General features: G+C 39.3%; 1 protein-coding gene across 2 annotated transcripts in view; it reads left to right on the forward strand.

The window, feature by feature from the left end:
* Nucleotides 1-1,649: 1,649 nt before the first annotated feature.
* The window catches only part of BICRAL (BICRA like chromatin remodeling complex associated protein), a 48,117-nt gene continuing 33,209 nt past the window's right edge, over nucleotides 1,650-16,557 (forward strand). The window contains exons 1-4 of one of the 2 annotated variants that reach the window (XM_023734216.1): nucleotides 1,650-1,719; nucleotides 14,098-14,143; nucleotides 14,963-15,011; nucleotides 15,103-15,171. In XM_023734216.1, coding sequence (XP_023589984.1) covers nucleotides 14,103-14,143; nucleotides 14,963-15,011; nucleotides 15,103-15,171 — 159 coding nt within the window. In that variant the 5' untranslated portion in view covers nucleotides 1,650-1,719; nucleotides 14,098-14,102. Of the gene's footprint in view, nucleotides 1,720-11,338; nucleotides 14,144-14,962; nucleotides 15,012-15,102; nucleotides 15,172-16,557 lie in introns of those variants that run through there. The other variant, XM_023734217.1, reaches the window with a different exon arrangement.

Genomic DNA, 16,557 nt, shown 5'->3' on the forward strand with positions numbered 1-16,557 from the left:
TTGTGCAACCATCAGCACGGTTCATTTCCAAATTTTTTCATCACCCTAAACAGAAACTCAGTACCCCTTAAGCAATACCTCCTCATTTCCCCCTCCCACCGGCCCAGTAGCCACTAATAAACTTTGGTCTCTGTGCATCTGCCAGATCTAGATAATTCATGTAAGTGGGATCATACAGTATTTGTCCTTTTCTGTCTGACTTACTTCACTAAGTATGCTTTCAAGGTTCATCCATGTTGTGGCTGAGTCTCTTTTGATGTCCTCCTTTGTTTAGGCCTGGAACTTTTCACTCAGCCTGGCACAGAATTAGCAGTTGAGATAGAAGGAGGATGGGGAAGAGAGGCCTGGAAATGTTTTCTCCAGGATCCTCTTTGGGTCAGTCAGTCAACTTATACACGGGTTTCTGTCAGTAGATTCTCACTGGATATCAAGATTTTGAGAGGCCTTTGGCAAACATATTAAACAATTTTTGTCAGCCCTGAAGTTTCTCAGCATGTCTGTTTCTGGAGGATTTTAGAATCTGTTAATGTTTCTCAAACTTGAGAATTCAGACTACCCAAGATTATTTCCTCAGACCCCACTTTGAGAAACACTGATCCGTATGGGTGATGGTTCTAGTCAGTAAACTGACTGTGTTGGAGTGTATGTTGTTTAAACAAGTTTGAGCTGTATATTCATTGCTATTTTCTTGCTTGCTAAAATAGTCATGAATATCTTGATTTTCATGGCTCCCTGGCATTTCCATTTTCAGGATGACCACCATTTTGATGGTCATTCCTGCACAGTAGATGACAAACCATTGAGTTCTGGAAACTGAGTGAGTTAAATGGTTTTTAAACATTTTTCTCGCAGTTGAATACTTTTCAAAAGAGTTGAGTCACTCACTTGAAGTGTATGTGTGGTTGGGGGAGAGATGAGTGTCAGAGTACCTCTACCACCAACCTTAGGCCTCCAAGGCAGCTCCTGGACACTTCAGAAGAATCCTAGATCCCAGAGGAACAAAGTTTAAAAACCACTGATCTGGTCTGTAAACTTTATTAAAGATGGGAAAACAGGCCTGAGAGGTTGAAGCTTGTCAGGAATTATAGAGTTAGTCAATGTCAGTATCCAAAACAAACCTCTTGACTTCCAAATTCAGTGTTCCTCCCTACACGTCTTCAAACTCTAAAGCCTTGCCAGACATTCTCCCCAGCTCCATCAGGGTCAGTCACCCCCATGTTATAGCATATTGTTTTGCCATTTGGATTGTTTAATATGTATTATTATTTCTACCCCACCTCATTCCAAGTTGGGTTTAAAGAGCTAAAGGTCTTCAGATGAACCAAGGTCTTATGCTGCCTGCGTTAAATAATGATCATCTTTTTCCATTTTGAATAATTTTTTCATTCTTAAATTTTTCTCTTATATATTTTTCTTAATCTTTTCTGCCTTCTCCTGCTTGCTGATAGGAGGCTCTAGCTGGTGACACATGAACAAGTCCTTGGTTGAATAATAACTGAAAAACTCAGAGTCAGTCTTGTTAAGTATGAAGCTTCGTTTTTATTGCAAATGGGTATAATTGTGAAAATACAGTTGGTGTCTTCTAACAAAACATCATGTCGTTTCACAAAAAGCCCAGTGACTTCACGTGAAGAAGCTTGGGAAGACCCCTGCCTAAAACTCTAGCGCCTCTCACATTCCATTGTAATGAATGGTTGCATGTCTGTCTTCCAAAAGAAGGTGAGTTCCTTAACAGTAGGAACTATGCAGTCTTGCAATTACAAAAATTTAACATTCATAACTATTGCAATATAGTAAAAGGAATAAGATGAGAATACTTTATATCCTAATTAACACAAACAGTTACTTGCCCTGGGTAAGTGGGTATTTTATGGCATAACTTTATAATCATGACAGTTACTGGAAAATTATTTGCTTACATAGAATAACACAATAGTTCACTTTCCAACCTTGCTTTTAGAGTTCTACAAAAATATTAAAGGAACTTTAGTTTTCATTTATTACATTTTATGTCATACTCATTTGATATTCCTAGCCCGTCTGGCACATTCCCAATTTCCTGGCACATCGTTGTTGTTAGGTGCTCTCGAGTTGATTCCGACTCACAGAAACCCTGTGTACAACAGAATGAAACACTGCCTGGTCCTGCACCATCCTCACAGTCGTTGCTATGTTTCAGCCCATTGTTGCAGCCACTGTGTCAGTCCATCTGGTTGAGGGTCTTCCTCTTTTTTGCTGCTAAATGTTTGTTGATTGAATAATGAATATTCTTTTCACCTACTAAGAGCATTATTATAAGATAGGAATTAAAGAAGCAGTCTTTTTCATTCCCTAAACTACACCTCAGGATAGAGAACAAAAGGAAGCGTGGAATAAAACTATACAAACAACTTAAATCTCTATCCTCTTCCCTCCTCTTGCTTTCTCTTTCCTCTCTCTTCCCTCTCTCCATCCATCCACCCACTTAACCAGTGTTTAGTGGTCTGCTGATAAATAGTATGTTGTTATTGTCTGCCTTCGAGTTGATTCCGACTCTTAGCCACCCTATAGGACAAGTAGAACTGCCCCATGGGGTTTCCTAGGCTGTAATCTTTACAGGACAGGAGAAGATTGCCAGGTCTTTTCTCCCATGAAGCAGCTGGTAGGTTCAAACTGCCAGCTTTTCAATTGGCAGCCAAGCACTTAACCACTGTACCACCAGGGCTCCATAAATAGTATAGATGTTATAAATTAAAGAGTGTCTTCTTTATGAAACAGATAGGATCATGAAAATAAAATTTTCTAGTATTTTATATTCCATAAGATAATTTAGAAAATATTTTCACTCAATTGCTATGTGTCTGGGTTCAGAGGTTTAGCACCATTCTCTATAGCAGGGCACTTTGCTGCAGGGAATAGGACCAAAGCCCCAAACCACTTGAGTAGGAATGCAAGGGGAACAGGTTCTGACTTATTACTTTCTGTAGTTTCTCCAGCAGCAGCCAGGCTAAAAAAAGTGCTGACCACGCTGACTGATAAACCTGCCTCTCACAGAAATGTTCATTTCAACTGCCAAGAATCTCTAGAAGCCATAATTGACCACTACCAATCTTATCTTGGCCCTAATGACCATTCCTTTGAAAAAGTGGAACATATCATCTGGCAAATATGTTTGTACTACTTGAAAGTGTGAGGAATAAATAAAGATTGTAAGACAAAATGTTTGAATTCCCAGAACATTTTTTTATGGTTTATGGGACAACAGAACAGATGCTGTTTAGATTTGAGAATACCTTAGAAAATCTGTGGGTCAATCTACACATAGGAAATGTGTTCAGTTTGAGTTCTGTTAAAACACTCATTGAGCCTCCTCATTTTTTTTTTTAATTGTACTTTAGATGAAGGTTATGGAAGAAACTAGTTTCTCATTAAACAGTTAGTACACATATTGTTTTATGACATTGGTTAACAACCCCAAGACATGTCGACACTCTCCCTTCTCAACCTTGGGTTTCCTAGTACCAGCTTTCCTGTCCCCTTCTGTCTTCTAGTCAGTCCTTATCTCTGGGCTTTTGTGCCCGTTTAGTCTCATTTTGTTTTATGGGGCTGGTCTAATCTTTGGGTGAAGGGTGAACCTCGTGAGTGAATTCATTACTGAGCTAAAGGGGTGTCCAGAGGCCATACTCTCAGGGTTTCTCCAGTCTCTGTCAGGCCAGTATGGTCTTTTTTTGTGAGTTAGAATTTTGTTCTCCATTTTTCTCCAGCTCTGTCCGGGACCCTCTGTTATGATCCCTGTCAGAGCAGTCAGTGGTGGTAGCCAGGCGAGCTTCCTCATTTTGAGGAGAAAAAAACAAAAAACAGATCTTCCCAAACCACTAACGTAATTTTTTGTCTAGTCACCTGCCATATTCAGGATACTCTAATCCTAATAATTTGCACTGATGAAGCTGCATAAACTGTTCTTACTTTTTTTTTTATTGTTGTGCTTTAAGTGAAAGTTTACAGTTCAAGTTAGTCTCTCATACAAAAATGTACACATGCATTGTTATGTGACCCTAATTGCTCTCCCTATACTGTGACAGCACACTCCTCCTTTGCACCCCAGATTTCCTGTGTCCATTCACCCAGCTCCTGACCCTCTCTGCCTTCTCATCTTGCCTCTGGACAGGAGCTGCCCATTTAGTCTCATATATCTACTTGTGTTCGTACTTCTTAAAAGTGCTTTTTTTAAAAACTTTAAAAGTGACTTCTGGGCCAAGATGGAGTAATAGGTACTGGATTTACCTTCTCACCTAAAAAAATTTAAAAATTAGACAAAATGAAATTATTTTTTAGGCAGCACTGGACAGTGACTAATGAGAGAGGAAAATCAAATGAGGTGAACCCTGCAATTGCCCCAGCCTACTGTCTAGAGAAAGTTTCTTAACCATACCACAAAGAGAAACCCAGATAGAGTCTGGTAATCTTCTGGAGTTGAGCTGATGTAGCTGGAGGTGAAGGCAGCTAAAGTTCAAGAACAGAGTACCAGAGAGGAGAAGGATGCGCAGAAAGAAGACTCTGGAGATCTGCAGAGGGTCCCCCTCAAGTCTTCAGCTGATAACTGACCGGCACATATGTGAGAAAACTACCCAAGTCCTGAGAAAGAATCATCCAAAAGGATTAGGGGAAACAATATACTTGGAGGTCACACAGGCAGAGAATAGTTCGTGTTCCCATCTGCAAGACTGTAAAAATTCTTGTAATTCATGGGACATTGAGTAAAGTACTCAAAAAGGTATTGCCTCAGTATAGGGCACATTTAGCCTTAGACTGAAGGTTAACAAGTTTAAAAGCAACCCTCGAAAGGATCAAACAGTTTCCAAGTAACTTAATTGTGTCCTCCACAAAGCTCAAAAATATCTGTAGGACCAAAGCAAAAGCATAGAAGTTTCCTAGACACATCCAAATACTTTGAGGGACTGAGTAGCTGGGGCTCTGTGCTGGGGACCATGGTTTCGGAAGACATCTAGTTCAGTTGGCATAACATAGTTCATAAAGAAAATGTTCTACATCCCACTTCTATGAGTAGCATCTGGGGTCTTAAAAGCTTCCTAGCGGCCATGTAAGATACATCTATTTGTCTCATCCTGTCCAGAGCAAAGGAGAATGGAGAAAACCAAAGACACAAGGAAAATATTAGCCCTAAGGACTAAAGGACTACATGAACCAGAGACTTCACCAGCCTGAGACCACAAGAACTAGGTGGTGTCCTGCTACCACCACTGACTGTTCTGACATGGGTAACAACAGAGAGCCCTGTACAGAACGGGAGAAAAATGTAGAACAAAATTCAAATTCACAAAAAAAGACCAGACTTACTGGTCTGACAGAGACTGGAGAAACCCCTGAGACTATGGCTCCCAGACACTCTGCTAACTCAGAACTGAAACTATTCCCGAAGCCCACTTTTCAGACAAAGATTAGACAGGCCTATAAAACAAAAAGTAATACATGTGAGGAGTTCAATCAAATATACGAGACCAAACGGGCAACTCCTGTCCAAAAGCAAGACGAGAATGCAGGAAAGGAATATCCATTACCCAACAGTGTAAAATTAACAATATCTGACATCCAATAAAAAAATTACCAGGCATACAAAGAAGCAGGAATATATCACCCATAATGAGGAGGAAGAAAAGCAATAAACACAAACAAGAACATTAAAAAGTTACCACCATTTTGCATAAGTTCAAGAAGATAGAGGAAAGAGCGAGCATATTAAATAAAGACATGGAAGATATAAAAAAGATTGAACTATTATATTTTTAATCTTTATTGTACTTTAGATGAAGGTTTACAGAAGAAACTAGTTTCTCATTAAACAGTTAGTACACATATTGTTTTATGGCATTGGTTAACAATCCCATGACATGTCAACACTCTCCCTTGTCAACCTTGGGTTCTTATTACCAGCTTTCCTGTCCCCTCCTGCCTTCTAGTCCTTTCCCCTGGGCTGGTGTGCCCCTGTAGTCTCATTTTGTTTTATGGGGCTGTTTAATCTTTGGATGAAGGGTGCACCTCAGGAGTGACTTCATTACTGAGCTAAAAGGGTGTTTGAGGGCCGTACTCTCAGGGTTTCTCCAGTCTGTCAGGCCAGTAAGTCTGGTCTTTTTTTTTGGTGAGTTACAATTTTGTTCCCCATTTTTCTCTAGCTCTGTCTGGGACCCTCTATTGTGATCCCTGTCAGAGCAATCAGTGGTGGTAGCAGAGCACTAAAAGATTGAAGTTTTAGAGTAGAAAACTACAATGTCTGAAAATAAGGATACACTGGATAAGGAAAATAGCAGATTGGACACTGCAGAAGAAAAGATTAGTGAGTTTAAAGATATAGCAGTGGAAGCTTTCCTAAGTGAAACTCAGAGAGATAAAAAGACTGAAACAAATAGTGTCAATGAGCTGTGGGACAATTTCAAGCAGCCTAATCATCTACATGTAATTGGAGTCCCCGAAGGAGAGGGAGAGAGACAGGAAAATATTTGAAGAAGTAATGGCTGAAAATGTTCTAAATTTGAGGAAAACTGTAAACCTACAGAGGTCCCTAGGTGGTGCAAACGGTTTGCACTTATCTGCTAACCTAAAGGTTGAGTTCATACCCACCCAGTGGCACCGCGGAAGAAAGGCTTGAGAGTCTGCTTCCATAAAGATTACAGCCAAGAAAACCCTATGGGGCAATTCTACTCTGTAACACGTAGGGTCACCATGAGTCAGAGTCGACTAAATGGCAACCAGTTTGGTTTTGGTATAAACCTACAGATCTAGAAGCTTAATGAACCCCAAGCATAATATGCATAAAGAAAACTACTCCAAGGCATATCATAATAAGATTGCTTAAAATCAGTGGTGAAGAGAAGTCTTTAAAACAGCCAGAGGAAGAAAAGACATTATGGACAAAGGAGCAAAGATAAGAATGACAACAGACTTCTCATTGGAAATAATGCAAGCAAGAAACCATGTGGCAATATCTTTAAAGAACTGAAAGAAAAAAAAAAAAGGTTGATCTAGAATGAAATGCCGAGAAAAAATATATTTCAAAATGAAGGCAACAGCAACACTTTTTTCAGACATACAAAAGTTGAAAGAATTCATCACCACCAGACCTCCACTGCAAGAAATATTAAAGAAATTTCCTTCAGGAAGAAGGAAAACAATACCAGATGGAAATCTGAATCTACTCAAAAGGATGAAAAAAATCTATTGTCGTTGAGTTGATTCCAACTCATACTGACCCTAAAGACAGAGTAGAACTACCCCATAGGGTTTCCAAGGGGTGGCTGGTGGGTTCAAACTGCTGACCTTTTGGTTAGCAGCCGAGCGCTTAACCACAGCACCACCATGGCTCCTCCAAAGGAATGAAGAGCACTGGAAGTACAAAATATGTGGGTAAAAATAAAAGTGACTATGGCTCGTTACACTTGCAGTAGCCCAGACAGAAGAACCATGATTCTGGAGACTGCAGCCATTCTGTAGTTCATGACTGCTTGAATAAAGTTCCTCAGTGTTCCGTCTGCTAACCTCAGCACTTTTTAGAGGTAAATTTATTTGTAAGAGATTGGGAAATGATGGCATGTACTGATGCTATACGAAATTAATACAAATAAAGCAAATTTCAGTAATTTTTCATACTTCGGTAAGATAACCTGTTGCATTGACTCTTTTTTTTAATATTGTGTTTTTTGGTGAAAGTTTATACAGGAAATTAGGTTCTCATTTAACAATTTCTATACATATTGTTCAGTGACATTGGTTACATTTTTCACAGTATGTCTGCATTCTCATTATTTCCACTCTGGTGGTTCTGTTTCCATTAATCTAGCTTCCCTGTCCTCCCTTGCCTTCTCATCTTTGGTCTACGGTAAATGTTTACCATTTGTTTTCATTTAGATGATTATTTTGTGGTGCACAGTAGTCATGGGTGATGTTATTTATTTTATGGGCCAATCTGTCATTTGGCTGAAAGGTGATCTCTGGGAGTGGTTTGAGTTCCAAGTTTAAAGACTATCTCAGGGTGATAGTCTCAGGGGTTCATCTAGTCTCTACTGGTCCAGTAAGTCTGGGCTTTTTTTAGGAATTTGAGTTTTGTTCTGCATTTTTCTCCTGTTCTATCCAGGGCCATCTGTTGAGTCTCTAGTTGGAACTGTCTGTAGTGATAGCCAGGCACCATATAGTTCTTCCTGTCTCAAGGTAGGTGATGTTGTTGTTCACATAGACTAGTGGTTCTGTAGACTTGTTTCTTCTTTGAGTCTTTGGTTTCCTTCTTTCTCTTTTGCTCCGGATGTGTAGAGACCAATAGTTGGATCTTCGATGGCTGTTCGCAATCTTTTAAGACTCCAGATGCTACTCACCAAACTAGGATGTAGAACATTGTCTTTATGGACTGTATTGTGCCAATTGACAGAGTTGCCCCATGAGACTATGGTCCTAAACCTTCAAACCTAGTAGAACAATGCCGTGAGGTGTTTAATTGTGTCTAGGGAGTATCCATAACTGTGCCCCCTATGGGCTTTATTTTATATTTGAAAATGTATGCAGCACACATAAACATGTATCTGTTGTATTGACTCTTGGTAGACTGTTATTTTTCCATTTTTTTTTATTGTTGTACTTTAAGTGAAAGTCTACAATTCAAGTTAGTCTCTCATACAAAAATTTATACATACATTGTTATGTGACCCTAATTGCTGTCCCTATAGTGTGACAGCACACTCCTCCTTTTCCACCCCTGATTTCCCATGTCCGTTCAACCAGCTCCTGACCCTCTCTGCCTTCTCATCTCACCTCCAGACAGAAGCTGCCCATTTAGTCTCATGTATCTACTTGAGCTAAGAAGCACACTCTTCACGAGTATCATTTTATGTCTTGTAGTGTCTGAAGAGTTGGCCTCGGGAATGGTTTTAGTTCTGGGTTCACGGAGAGTCTGGGGGCCATCTTGGTAGACTTTTAAGGTTTCAGCTTATTAGTCACCATCTTCAGTAGGCTGTGTTTTTGGGAGAAGAAAAAGAACAGAAACAGATAAGGGAATAAAGTAAAACATTTGTGATAGCAGTCACATGCCAAATTTCAGTTTGTGAAGTGTGTAAAATCCTGTTTTAGACTCTCAAAGGTCAAGCTTAGTTTTCTTCCACTATTAGAACATCCAAATTGACAGAATTGGCTCTCTTAGTAGCTTTCCTAAAATCTCTGTTCTTGAAACCAATACGCTTCTTGTTATAAGGGCTTCGTTTTTTTTTTTTTCCTGTATGAAAAAAAAAAAATTAAAAATAGCCTGTCATCTTCTTTCAGGTCTCTGCCTTGGACGTCTTTGGAGTCCTTCTGTGATCTTAAAGAAAAATCAAACTGTCTTTGAGATATTTTAAGATGACTGACATAGATTGTTCTTGAGATCCTCCTTTGTTGTTTGTTGTTAGTTGCTGTCGAGGCGACCTTATGTATAACAGAATGAAACGTTGCCTGATCCTGCGTCATCTTCATGATCGTTGGTATACTTGAGTCCATTGTTGTGGCTGCTGTGTATTTTGAGTGCCTTCCAACCCAGAGGGTTCACCTTCCAGCACCGTATCATAAAATATTCTGTTGTGATCCGTAAGATTTTCATTGGCTAATTTTTGGAAGTAGATCACCAGACGTTCTTCCTAGCCTGTCTTAGTCTGAAAGCTCTGCTGAAACCTGTCCACTATGGGTGATCCTCCTGGTATTTTAAATACCGGTGACATAGCTCCCATCATCATTGCAACACGCAAGCCACCATACTATGACAAACTAATAGACATTAGGCTACTTTAAAATGAATTTCCTAGAATTGCTAGGTAAAATAATTTGTGCATTTAAAATTTTGAGAGATAGTGCTAAATTGTCCTTTCTAGAGGTTATATGAGTTGACAGTCTCACCATCAGTGTATATAAAAGTTCCCTGTTGCTCCACTCCCTGACCAAACCCAAACCCATTGCTGTTGGGTTGATTGCAACTCATAACGACCCTATAGGACAGAGTAGAACTGTCCCATAGGGTTTCTGAGGCGTGGCTAGTGGATTTGAACTGCCAACCTTTTGATTAGCAGCCGAGCTCTTAACCACTGTGCCACCAGGGCTCCACTCCCTGACCAGAAAGCCCATAATCAAACCTTTTTAGTATTTGGCAATCTGACAGAAGATAGTATCTCATTATAATTTTAATTTATATTTCTCTTATTATAAGTGAAGTTGATTATTTTTATATGTTGAGGAGCTATTTTTCTTTCCTTTATTTATTTATATCCTTTGATTTTTCTGCAGGGTAGCTGATTTCTTTTTTTCTTAATTATAGGAGTTCTGTATGTATTAGGGAGATAAGTCGTTTGTGATATGAGATGGAAGCATTTTTCCCCGTTGTGTTTTCTGGTTTTATTTTCGTCTTTGACTTTGGTTATGGTGTGTTTTTTCTTTTATCATGCAGAATTTTAAAATTACATGTAGTTGAATTTGTCAATCTTTTCTTTTATGGATGCTATGTTTTGTGACGTACTTAGACTTTCCTCATGCCAAGGTTGTGAAAAATTCTCCCGTATGTTACTCTAGTACTTTAAGGTTTTGTTTCCTGCCCCCCTCCCCGCATTTAATTCTTAAATTTATTGGGAGTTTATTTTTGTGTAAGATACGAGGTATGAATCCACCTTCTTTTTCCATATGGCTAGCACCTTTCCTCTACTGGTTTGAAATGTCACTTTTTCCACAGTGTTATCTTGATTAAAGCCATTATTCAGATGTTGACTCAATTAAGACAAAATTTAAAGATTAGATTTAATTTTTTAAGAGTAGTAGTCAAGTGTACAGGCAGACTAATGGACCACAACGACCACAGCCTGAGTCCAGAACAATTAGATCTCTACCACCACTGACTCCTCTGATAGGAAGCACAATAGAGGGTTCCAGGAGAAAAATGTAGAACAAAATTCAAACTTACAAAAAAAAGACCAGACTTATTGATCTGACAGAGACCAGAGAAACCCTGAGAGTATGCTCCCCGGACGCCGTTTTAACTCAATACTGAAGTCACTCCTGAAGTTCACCCTTCAGCCAAAGATTAGACAAGCCCATAAAACAAACAATAACACACATAATTCAACCATGTATACGAGACTAAGTGACACACCAACCCAAAAGCAAAGATGAGAAGGCAGGAAGGGACAGGAAAACTGGACAAATGGAAATGGGGAACCCGAGGTCAGAAAGTGGAGAGGGTTGACACATCGCAGGGTTGGCAGCCAGTATCACAAAACTGTGTATTAATTGTTTAATGAGAAACTAATTTGCTCTGTAAACTTTTACCTAAATCACTCACACATACACAAAGTGTATAGGGCAGTGATTTCTCAACTCTTGGGGTACTGATTAGAATTTGGTCACAGCTACAGCCCCCTTCCCTCCATGACAAACCCTGCTGTAGTAAGCTGCTATTAATGATGGGAATATATGTGGCACAAGTGTGCTGGGCCAAGAAATAGTTTTTAACCATTGATCTAGGGATTTCCCCTTAGAGTGAGGCTCATCTTTCGCACAGCCCTTATAAAATTCACCTGGTGCCAAGGATGTAGCTAGTGACTTCAGGGTTGTTACTTTAATGAGAAAAGAGCCCTAGGGAGTCTAGAAGTAAAGTGAGAGCCTTGCCAAAGAAAATTAAACTCTTCACTTTTGAGTCATTAGTAAAATATACAATTTTACCTTGGTAAATTTACTTGGGTGGACCATATACCATCCTGGGGAAAGTCAGTCTTGGATTGGGCTATATTATGACTGCATTTTGGCTGAGGGTACAGGGATAAGGATCATCCCTTTTAATTTGAAGCTATTTAAAGTCAGAAAACAGTGTGGCCCTTCAAAAAAGTGGAATTCTGAGGGTACTGCTCACTATAAAGGCTAGTAGAGTTCTACCCACCAGGGCTAGAGGAGAAGAAGGCCTGTCTGTAAGGTCTCCTGATGCACTGACAAGATGATGGATCCATACCTCATGGATACCCCCAAGGATCATTCTTTCAAATCAAGTGGTTGACCTGCTTGTTTGGTTTGGTAGGGGAGGATGCAGAATGGCTTTTAAGTTCATCCGATACCATAAAATTATTTTTGTTTGGGTTACTCAGGAAGTAGCTTGTCACTTTGAACTTTATGGTAGCAAATGTCTGTGCTTGAAAGTCCCAGTGGCATTGCCACCCAGTGAAATGACTGGTGTTGATTTCCTTTCTTAGAGTTTATTTGTTATCCATTAGGGCATCTCATCAAGTAGAGGAACTAAGTAGAGGCATAAGGTAGTGAGGGAAGCTGGAAATAGTCATGAAAGTGTTTTTGTTCGGTGTAGGCTATTTTTCACCTTCATTTTTATTTGTTTGCACCAGAGATTGTTGGAAACATTAAAAAATAAATTTACAAAGGATACAGTGGAACTCCATTAAAATGGTCATGTTGCAGTAAAGAAATACTATCCCTGTTACAGGCTTAATTATACCTCAGAACTGACTAATTTATTCCCTTCATTGAGATGTCTGATAGACAAGCCCATGGTCTAATAGTGAGAATCACTAATGTGATTCTACCATATTAAATACCATCAGGATTTGAGGGAAGACCTTTACACAGATTTGTGTATATCTTTTTGCCCCATTTCTCTCTTTTCAAAAGTTATGTTAGAACAGTCTTGTTAGCATGCCCTTGAGTAACTCCCAAGTCTGAATCTTGAAAAGCAGATTTCACTTAGCCAGCTGTCCCTTTTTCAGTTTTAGCCATGAACGTTACATTTTGATAAGCTTTTCCCACTCATTCTTCCTTCTTCCTTACCCGTCCTCTCTCCCCTCCATTGAGGTTCTGCTCAAATGGATTGTCATCTCCCAGATCATTCGGCAACTGAACTAATTCACCCAACAACAGAAAGGTCCCACAATGGAAAATACTTACTCCTTCCAGACTCTTCCTGAGGAAAGCAAGTTTTCTTCCATGTGGCAGGAGTGAATTTTATATTTATTTGGCATTGTAACTGATAGAATGGGCAGTTTAGGGGAACTGGAGAGGAAGTGGCAGTTTTAACAGAGAAAAACATTTGGTGGAGACTATCCCTTCTGCCTCCTTTGGGCGTGTCCCTCTTCTGGGCATCTCTTCAGGATTTCATTCCTCTGTCCCACTGCCGTTCACAACTGCCCTTTCCAACTGCTCCAGAACTCTTGGCCCTGGCATTCTGTGATGTAAATTATTCCACACATGGCTCAAAATGGGTGCAAAGCAGTGTTGCCAGGTGTCGGATCACTAGTGTAAGTTTACTGGATCTCGGGGGAGGGAGGAGAAAGGGGGAGAACTCGCTCTTGGAATTTGTACAGTTGTTCCTGTTTGAGCCAAAGCACAATAATTGAGCTGGCCAAGCTTGATGCCGTCCATGGCTGGGGAGAGCGGGAGCTCAGGGCTCAGAGCCGGGGCAGATTTTTGGTTGAGATTTTCTTCTTTGAAGATTCTGGTGCTGGGATATAGAGTGTTTAAAATTGAACAGTTAGTAGTCCTGCTGCAGCGGGGGAACAGAGGACCTACAGGACAGACCCTGGAGCAGTACTGCCTGGGATTATGGTACCCCTTCTTTCGTCTCAAAATATGGGGGAACTGGCTTTCCTGTTTTCCTAAAGATAGCCAAAATACGGCAAGAAATCTCTTCAGATTGCTCACCATGCTTAGAAACATACAGTCATAAAATTAAAAGACCTCTGTAGCTTTGAGCTCATTACTAAAACAAAAGTCTTATTTTCCCCTTGTTAATTATACATTTTGAAGACATTACAGTCATTTAGGTAATCTGCGAGTGAAGGAGGTTGCCGCCAGCTATCTTTGATTGGTCTTTATTCTTTTTTGACTTGTAAGTTAAGGGTTTGTTTTCATTAGAAACAATTTAAATTGAATAGTTTATCTCTTGAATGACCACAAGATTTTTTAAGAATTGTGTTAGTAAGCAAACAGAGGAAAAACTCACAAGAATTACACAGTTATTTCTCTAGAAAAGTATAAAGTATATTGCGTTGTGCGGTTGGCTTTAATCAGCTCTGCTGAACTGTACTTTCCTGTTCCTTCTCTTTGTAGTTGTCATGGATGATGATGATGACTCGTGTCTCCTTGATCTTATTGGGTAAGATGCTCATTCCAAACTCAGGGTAAATCAAACGTGTGAGGTTTGCTGTACTAAAACAACCTAATAAACATATTAACACGTGGTAGGTTTTAAAATAAACATCAAGTAATCATCATAGATACAGTAGAGAGACAGAGACATGGATTAATATAGGGGTCATGATTCAGTAATCCTTTATTAAATTTAAGGAGTCCTGGTAGCGGTTCAAACTCACCAGCTGCTCTGCAGAAGAAAGATGTGGCAGTCTGTTTCCATAAATATTACAGCCTTGGAAACCCTATAGAAGCCCTGATGGAACAGTGGTTAAGCGCTTGGCTGCTAACCGAAAGGTCGACAGTTCAAATCTACCAGCTGTTTGTCGGGAGAAAGATGTGGAAGTCTGCTTCCATAAAGATTTACAGCCTTGGAAACCCTATGGGACAGTTCTACTCTGTCCTGTAGGGTTGCTATGAATCAGAATCGACTCAGCAGCAGTGGGTTTGGTTTGGTTTGGAAACCCTGTGGGACAGTTCTACTCTGTCCTATAGGGTTGCTGTGAGTTGGAATCAGCTCGACGCAGTGGGTATTTTTTGTTTTGGTTTATTAAATTTATTGTCTAACAAACCCCAGAAGGCAGAAATGAGTGATCATAGGGAATGGAACAACATCAAAACAAAAGAGAGCAAAACACTACTAATAAAATTGTTTTGGAATGGAAAAATTAGGGAGAGGATTTTATGAAAACTGATACATCATTTCCTTTATACACTAGTAAAAAGTTAACCCTAAATATAAGTAATGTACTTATTGTTATGCTTCTTCTGTTTTTGTTTCTAGAGACCCACAGGCACTGAACTATTTTCTTCATGGACCTAGTAATAAATCTGTAAGTAATACTGAGAACATGCAGACATAAGTTTGGTTTCTTCTTTAGAGTTGAAGTAAGTAACCACTTTGTTGAATGTGTGCTTTTGCAGAGCAACGATGACTTGACTAATACAGGATATTCTGCAGCCAACTCAAATTCAATTTTTGCCAACTCTAGTGTGAGTATTGAAAACTCTAATGATCAAGTATTTCTTTCTCATTGATGTCTTGTGAACTGAAGCTTTAATAGCCTTTGTATTATGATAAGAATCCTTACCTTGTCTTTTGTAATTGACTGGGAAGGAAAATCTATTGACCTATGTCAACATTTTCTACTTTTAACTTAGCCATTTAAGACAATATGAGATTTACTCTGCCATTTTTTTAATAAGCTTTCAACTTTCTTTCTACAATGACTCAGAAATGTTCTAACCTGATAAAGTACAATTAGAATACTCTGAACCTTGTTATATAAGCTTTAAAGAAATCACTCTTAATTGTAGTTACTTACTAATCATTTTCACCTTAAACCAGAAAAAAGATTATATTAATAACTGACACTTACTCACATTTAGTGTGTGCTTAGCAGTAAAGGCCTTAACATACATTAACCTCATTTAATCCTCACAATAATTCCATTAAGTAGGTTGTTATCCATATTTCATACATGAGGAAACTAAAACACAGAGAAGATCATACAACCAGATTTGCAGAGAAAGAATTTTAACCCAGCCACCGGTGTCAAGGTCCCTAGGTGGCACAAACAATTTGCACTTGACTACTAACCTAAAGGTTGCTAGTTCAGACCCACCCAGTGGTACCATAGAAGAAAGACCTGGCTATCTGCTTCTGTTAAGATTACAGCCAAGAAAACCCTATGGAGCACAGTTCTACTCTGAAACACAGGGGTTGCCATGAGTCAGAATTGACTTGATGGCAGTGGGTTTGTTTGCTTTTTACCAGGGCTGGAGCCCATGTCATAAGCTCTAAGAGCATTTTTTTATTTGCCTTATTTTTAAATGGCTGTTGATTCTTTTTCCTTAATTTTGACATGTTCCATGAAAGACTGCTAAGATGTATTATATTTATCATTGACTGTGTTTATTCTCTTCAAATGAGCTGGGAATTGGGGGAGTCTCTGTCTGGAGACTATCCAGATGACTATGTTTAATTAAGCCTTATCTTATTTTAATCTTTTCAACTACCTGTTCTATCATAGATGGTAGTCTGGGGTCAGACAGTTCTGCCACTTACTACCTGTATAACCTTGGATATGTCACTAAATCTCTGTAAGACCCAATTTCCTCATTTATGAAACCAGGATAATAATAGAACTGCCTCATAGGGTGGTTAGGATTAACTGACTAATCCATGGAAATCATTTGGTACAGTGCTCAATAAATGTTAACTTATCATCATCATCATGGCCTTTATTTCCCTCATCTATAAAATAGGATAGTATTCAGAAAGTCCTTGGGAATGCACAACTCTTTCAAGTATTTGAGTGTGTGTAAGGTATGCCAGATCATATCATGCAAGACACCTTTGCATACCAGAGATGGCTT

Source organism: Trichechus manatus, unplaced genomic scaffold (assembly GCF_000243295.1).
Source record: "Trichechus manatus latirostris isolate Lorelei unplaced genomic scaffold, TriManLat1.0 scaffold00065, whole genome shotgun sequence".
In the NCBI taxonomy this organism is placed as follows: Eukaryota; Metazoa; Chordata; class Mammalia; order Sirenia; family Trichechidae; genus Trichechus; species Trichechus manatus.